The sequence below is a fragment of the Gossypium hirsutum genome, chromosome A09, assembly GCF_007990345.1.
Source record: "Gossypium hirsutum isolate 1008001.06 chromosome A09, Gossypium_hirsutum_v2.1, whole genome shotgun sequence".
In the NCBI taxonomy this organism is placed as follows: domain Eukaryota; kingdom Viridiplantae; phylum Streptophyta; class Magnoliopsida; order Malvales; family Malvaceae; genus Gossypium; species Gossypium hirsutum.
Genome location: NC_053432.1, coordinates 55,505,336 through 55,513,218, shown reverse-complemented (window position 1 = coordinate 55,513,218; position 7,883 = coordinate 55,505,336). Strand labels below are relative to the sequence as shown.

Here is a 7,883-nt window from a genome sequence, read left to right as displayed (position 1 = left end):
ATTTTGCAAGATATCACCTTCATTCGAAAGCTCATGCTTCAAGGGTTTCAAAAATGTGAAAATCTTGAAGAAAACTCACTAAAATCACTTACTTGTGAGAGGAATAACTTGCTGCAAAATTTAAGCTTTCAAACCCCCTTTCATGGCTGAAAATTTTGGTGGAAAGAGATGAGAAGAAAAGAAATTGACAACCTTTTTTCTATTTTGTTTCTTTTTGGTCAAAATAGCTACCAAATTTCTACCTACTTTTAAAATTTGTCTCCTCTATGTCTCATGGCCGGCTATGCCATCAATTAAGGGCCTATTTGCCAACTAAAAACCCCCAATTTTGGTTCTTTAATAAAATAACACATTTAGTTATCAAATTATAACTTTTGCACTTTATGCGATTTAGTCCTTTTTCGCAATTGGGCTCACAATCGTTAAGATTAACTCGTCAAAATTTTCAAACAGTAATATAATCATGCTATAATCTCATAATTATAATAAAATAATTTTTCCATCTTTGGATTTGTGGCCCCGAGACCACTATTCCGCCTAGGCCCTAAATCGGGCTGTTACAATTTGCATAAAATTAAACCACTACAACAAAACAGGCTTACGATGACAATTTTTTGGAACAACTTGATAAAATGATAAGATCTTTTTTTAAAAAAAAAAGTGTTTTCAAATTAATTTGTTTTAAACAACTTGAACCAAATATTTTTTAAATATCCATTTTATATAAATTTTTATAATTCAATTTTAAAATCTTTTTTATTATATTGACTTACATCGGTGTAAGTAAAACTCGCTCTCTTTTATTTGGAGGCGATGGTGTTACTGTTAATTAACAAAATAAAATTATAGTTTAAATCATTGGTTCCTTCTTTTGTTTCTTTGGAAATGAGATGTTCTAAAAATTAAAACTCGCTCTCTTTTATTTGGAAAGTAGACAAAGGCAACACAAAAAAGGTTGGGTTAGGCCAAATATTTGCCGACGAAAAAATAGTTTAGGATAAATCATGAGCAGACAAAGACAATACAAAAAAGGTTGGGTTAGATAAAATATTTATCAACAAAAAATAAAAATTGGAATAGGTTAATATTTTCCCAACTCTTCCTAAAAAGTCGAGATATGATTAGATTTTGCCAACCTAAAAAAGGGTCGACGTAGTCCAAAAAGAGTCGTCTTAGGCTTTTCATATGACAACACTTTTATATAGTTCGGAAAGATATAAGAAAAGTTGGCATAGTGTTGGAAAAAATTGACTCTTATTTAAGTATTACTTTAAGTATGCATATCCCGACCCTTATATAAAAAGTTGGTCAAAGCGTATGTTGACAAGTCTATCTGACACTTAAAAAAGTGTCGACCCAAAAGTGTTGTCTTAAGGATGTTTTAGTGTAATGTAAAATTTTAGGATGTTTTAGTGTAATGTAAAATTTTAGTCTCGTGACTTCCATATTTACTGCGAAATATATAGTTTGAATTGAAATTTTTATTGTAAAATCTAACAGAAATTTGACAATTTCTCGTGTGTGTTTATGTATATATAGATATAGTCAAGAAATTTAACCCCATATAGCGAAGATTGCTCTGTGCGAAACAAGAGGGAAATAGAAACTCTTAAATAATTGACATTTGAAATAAATTAAAAGATTATATATTTATATCAATAATTGTCAGATATCATGGTAAGTCATATTGTATTTTCAAAGAATGTTCTAAATTGAACTTTAAAGACGATATTGATAAAAAAATAATCATAATTTTAAAATTATATATACAATGTCAAAGTATTGTGTTATTACACTTTAATATTATTAAAAAATGACAAAATACAAATACAAACATCAACTCAACAAAATAATAAATAAATCAATAATATTTAAGTTTATACAAATGTGCAATTATAAATAAAATTATATATAACTGAGGAGAATGGAGTTTACAATAAAGTATACACAATTCAGAAAGAATGAAATGTGTATATATACACACTCCAATAAAGATCTAATGTTGTCAAATTGAAAGTTCTTTGTAATTGGATAAGAGTTTTGCTTTATGATTGTTCTGTAATCTTATGCTAATGTAATCCATACGTGATAAAAATAGAAGTCTTAGAAGGAAAAATAATCAAATTATTGTACAAACAGATGAAATCTTGATTTTAATTGAAGTAGATGGAAGAAGTTTACTTGATCAATAGAAAGAACACATGTATAATTTAAATCCTAGCACCCTACATTGCTTGAATCACTGGTTCTTATTCTTTATTCTGGCAACACACTCAAGCTACACGTATGTTAAAAGCAGCAACCTTCATTCCTTCAATCTATTGCTCTTTTTTGCTACCACTGTTATTCATTTTCGCAACGTACTCAAACAAACTCCCATCGAAACAACCCCCCACGGCTTCTTTTGACAGATACCCATTTTCATCTTTTGCAAGTCTATACAGAAGTATCCATTCTCCCTTCGATATTATCCTGCAAACCAGTTCTGTTTTTTTTAATTGAATAAAACACACACGAAATTCAAATAAAATGGTGATTGAAAATACCAGCCAATGAAGTCATATGAGTTTCGATTAGCCTCAGTCATGTGCCATAGTTCTTCGAATGTTAACTTATCGGACACAGTTCGAGCGTACTTGCTGAAAATACTCTCAAAGTTCATTGGCATAAACCTGAAAACATCACATTCATTTGCTTGTGAAAGATTAAAATAGTTTTTTATTTAATGTTTTTAGTGATTCAAATCTTATATGCTAATTACCTTCCTTCAGTGTCATATGTTGAAGAATCACTTCCATGCTTGCATTTATGTATTCTATCTATGTATATAGGAAAATGTAGATTTGGTAACCATCCCTGTCAAATTTGTGAATGCAATATCAGCAACCTTATAGGGTATATATATACTCTTCATTATTTTGTGCTGAAAGGAGTCGGTGAGGAAAGTTCGAATCTAGCTTATGTATAATATCAGCATTTTTTTATGTTTGTCCGGATTTAACCCAACTCAAAATTTAAGTACAGAATTTTATTCAAATCTACTTATATTTAATTTCATATGATATAAATTATATAATATGTAAAAATAACATAAAATAATATATTGCAAATGTGCAAAATGAGTCTGACTTGAAAGTTGAAGTCTAAAACCTATATTTTAAATGAATTTTCTTTTGGCTAAAGAATATATTTCAAATATCATACTTTTGTTCAAATCCTCTTTACATTTTGGATGGATCTTTGTACTTGCATATATAGTATGATACTTTAATAGGTTTAATAGTACTTAATGCACATAAAAATGTGAGTGAAGTGGCAAAATGAGTCTAGACCGGAAAAACGAGTGAAAAATCCCCTAAGCTCAAACCAATTAAATTATAATTTGACCAAAAAGTCAAAACCAAAGCAAAATTTGAACTCGAGACTGTCCAAACCACATTTAATATTAAAAATAAAATAATCAAAGGATAAATTCTAATTTTTTAATAAATTAATTAAATATTAATATATTTTTTATATATATATATGTTAAAATAAATAGTAATTTTATAAAAGAAAAACAACAAGTTATATCATGATTATCTAAAACAAATATGATATAATTATTTTAAAAATTGTGGTTTACAATGTAATATGATTAATTCATAATATATTAAAACTTTGATTTTATATAACAAGTTAATGTTATATAATTTTGAAACTACACTAATTTTAAAAATATATATAATTAAAAATATAATATTATAAAAAAATTACTAAATAATAATAAACTAATAATTTATATGGATAGATAAATTATGGCACATAAATGATGTGAGTGAAAATAAATTTATGTAATAATTTTATAAAAAAATTGAAAAAAAATCCAATGTTGGTTTAATTAAAATTGTAAAGTTGATTTTATGAATGCAATAGAGTTTTAAGTTTAAATCTCATTGTATACATGTGTTTTTTATATTAAAATATAAAAAATAATAGTACACGCAAAATAATATTTATTATTTTATACAAATAAAAAGATTTTTGGATAATTTTATAACTGAATTGAGATTTGATTAATAAATGACCTACTCAACAAAGATAAATATAATTGCATTTAAAGAAAATAAATACCAACTTAAATTCGAATTGAATGGGAAAAATGTGAAGTAAGAAAAACTTAAAAGCATAAAAATCTAAACAAGAAACTCAAATCTAAAAAAGTCCAAATTTTAAAAGAAAAAATGTGTAAACATGTGAGTAACTCACATATTCAGATACAAATATAGGGAAGTGTATATTTGCAAAAGGGAATAAAAGTGAGCAGAATAACTTACAGGGAGAGTCCAGTAACTCAATGCCACATTAATGACGACTGCAGCAAGAAAGCTTTCGAAGCGACCGAAACCAAGATTCCTCATACCTGCTTGTTTTCACCGTAAATTTTGTCAAAATTTGTAAAACATAAAAAACAAAAATAAATTGTAGAAAAAAGAACCTCTGTAGGTATCCCGTGGATAAACAATTCCATCTTTGTCTTGATCAAAAAAGGAAGCATGTTGCTGAAGAACACTCATTCCATTGTTGTCATGTCCTGGTACTGTTCCATGTGGATTTTCCACACTTGAAGTGTTCAATGCCCTTGCCAAATCTGATCCAACATTTCATACATGTTTGTCAAAAAAAAAAACATCATATGGAGCTGTTGGAACAAAGAACAAAGAAAAGAAAAGAGTAAAAAGAATTACAGGGTTTGGGTATAGATTCTTCAAGGTCTGCTCGAACCTTCCTTTCACTTGTCAAAGGAGCTTTGGGTGCCTCTGTTGCAATATCCATTTCTTTGTTCTTCTTTTTTGAGATTGTATGGTTTGTTATAAACAGCGAAGGTCTCCTCCTTATATAGAAAGTCTTCTCAGAACACCGCACCCTACTATTCTAGTCATTAATTATATAAATAAATGATACTTTTTAAACTTTGAAGCAGCAATTAAAGGGATTTGCCTACCAATTCCTGAATCTATTCTTTTTAAAGTTTTAACTAAAATTCTTTTAATCCAAACTTTTCTTTTATATTCACACATTAAATTTAATTATAATTTTTTTTTTTGGTACGGCTGAAATTTAAATTATTTTTGAAAACAATAAACGCAGACACCACACATAGCTTGGGATTCAATAATAATAAGATTATATTAAATTTGAGAAACGATGATTTTATTTATTATTTTGTATATGTACTACATGTTTCTATCTTTCTTTTTTGTTTGATTGCTTCAAAAGACAAAAGAAAGAAATTTGAACCATTCAGCTGGGTAGCTAGAGGTAGCCTACTCTTAATGGAACAAGTAACCAGAAATCCCTTTACATCTTCAGTTCTCCCATCTGATCAAGATATTATTATTAGAGTAAATTGCACTAAAAGGTCCTAAATGATGACTCTCATTTTAAATTGATTCTTAAATTTTAAAACATTATAATTTCATTCCTAAACTTTCAAGGTTTTGTCAATTAGGTCCTTTCACACCATTAAGTGACATGTCAAATCTTATGTAGTATAATTTAAAATTTAATTTTTTTTAAAAGTGAAATTAACGATTTTAGTAATAGAAGAATCTAATTGACATAATCTCTAAAATTTTGAATGTGATTAAAATAATTTAAAATTTAAGAACTAATTTAGAATCAGAATCATAGTTCGAGAACTTTCGGTGCAATTTAATCATATTATTATTGTTATTAGTAGTAGTAGTCGGTGCATCGATTTTCTTCCAAATTGATTTTGAAACATTCAAGTGGGACAAGCAAACGGGAAATCCTCCATTCCTGTTATTATTTTCCTTTTACATGCATTATCCCTATTTTATAATCTTAATGTTTACGTGTATCCATTTCTGACCTTAACTCTATTAAATAAAACAGCTAATTGGAAGCAATCCAACCTGATTTAAAATCAATTTGCCCACTACCCACTTTCGTAACTACCATTGAATTAAATAATACTAAATAAAGGGAAAGAAAAAAGTTACTGAGAGGAGCCTATATAAAAGCACAACTGATCTATACAATTGTAGTAAAATATTACTTTAAATTTACTTTATAAAATCATTTGTATTATGTGCACGCGGTTAAATTGTTGACGTCGTTGCCAAAGAATTGGTATAAGATTTAGTGATTTTTGTTTGATTATTGCATGGTTGTTAAGGAGATAATTAGCAAAAATTAAATTTATAAATACGTCATTTTTTTTATGATTTTTTTTGTTTTGTCTTGTTGATAGTTGATTGATAGTCCTATTTAATGACAATTATAGGTGGCCCAAAGGTCCATTCGTGTCTGATGCGGATGGCGCTTCAACACCTAACTGGGATAATTACAACCCTTATAGGAGGCAAGGATATGATCCTTCGTATGATTCATATAGCTATGCATGCCTGGTGGATAGCATCAACCAATGATGGGAAGGTGTTCACCCGACTTATGACCCATATGACCTGTATTCCTTATATTCTTGCAAGGATGGGGGTGCGTATTGGGAAGAGCCAAACAAAGATCATTACCAAACCACTCGGGGTAGCGCATTTGAGGATGGCATGTCTAAGTACCAAGAAAACACGAAAGATATTAAGAATAAGTTGGACCAAGTACTTGAACTCCTTCAATACCGAGTTAGGGAAAGTGTTCCGGTGGACGAGTGTGTCGAACCAAACAATGTTGAAGTGAAGGAGGAAGCCCCTATACCATTGTTGAACATGAAGGCTTAAATGTTGATTTTCAACAAGAGATGGAGGTCGGAGAATTAAGTGAAGGGTTGAGCATTGGTGAGGAAAGTGTAGAGGAGTCGCCACACTTCTTGGACATAGTAGAAGAAATCTCACACCACGAACTGAACGAGGATGTGCCCCAATAAAGGAATATTCAAATGGCGACGGAGAACTCAAAAGAAATTGAGTTTGTGATCCCGACATAGATGATCCCTTAGAAGATGCAATGGAGTGAATTTGGTTTCAATAACAATTGGCTCAAAGAGTACATATCGACATGGCCTAAGTCAACGTGGGTTTAATAAGTTCATTTGCTGAAAAAAGCCCATATCAACCTGAAGAATAACAAGAGAAGGGTCAAAGTCTTGAGGACTTCATTAGAGTTCCACTTCAAGGGCATGACATAATGCCAGAGAGGGATTTTAAATTTAAACTTATTTTGCAAATAATTAAACTTATTCGAGCTGAGACTCTATTTACTTTTGTTTATTTTAGATTTAAAATTTGTTGCATGTTTAAATTTAGGATCTTGTAGGTTTAATTTTTATATTGGTTGAGAGTTTAGACTAAAAAGTTAAGATTTTTTTTGGATACATTATAGTGGTATCGCGATACCCATACGTCAGTATCATAATACCCAAGGCAGTTTCAAAATTAGGGTTCTAAAAGTTTCAAGGATATTACGATACTAACTCTTGGTATTGCGATACCCTTGTCGGGTTTCAAAAAATACATGTTTTAGGTATTGAACCCATCTGCTTTCACTCTATTTAACCCTAAAACTCAAATTCTCCTAATCTTCAGTCCTAATCTCCCAAATACATTTTCTTTGGTGTGCTTGTTCGTTTTCTGTGCAAGCCACTCATTCGAAGATTACACAACAACTTTGAGCTTAAATGTAAAGGTGGATGACCTGAGCTAGTCTGATAACTCCTTCTAGGGAAGTCCAGTAACCTCTAAATATTTTGTTTTAGGCTACATATTGAGGACAATGTGTAATAATAAACCTTAATCAAATATGTACCTGTGTTTTCAAATAAGTGGATCATTAATGTTTTCTAACTTTCAACTAAACGATTTTCTCCAATATTCTTATACCACGAAATACTTCGAGTGTGGGATCAAACTAATTGAATTAAAACA

At 29.6% G+C, this 7,883-nt stretch overlaps 1 protein-coding gene across 2 annotated transcripts; it reads right to left on the bottom strand.

Moving 5' to 3' along the window:
* Nucleotides 1-2,127: 2,127 nt before the first annotated feature.
* Nucleotides 2,128-4,887, bottom strand: LOC107888896 (probable peroxygenase 3). Of its 2 annotated transcripts, none has more exons than XM_041077703.1 (6): nt 4,728-4,887; nt 4,478-4,630; nt 4,317-4,402; nt 2,762-2,856; nt 2,547-2,672; nt 2,128-2,485 (listed from the first exon to the last, which is right to left on the bottom strand). In XM_041077703.1, coding segments are annotated over exons 1-6 (549 nt in total). In that variant the 5' UTR covers nt 4,816-4,887; the 3' UTR covers nt 2,128-2,484. The 2 variants fall into 2 exon arrangements, with proteins under 2 accessions (XP_040933637.1, XP_016668649.2); XM_016813160.2 differs by having other exon boundaries at nt 2,128-2,472.
* Nucleotides 4,888-7,883: the final 2,996 nt, after the last annotated feature.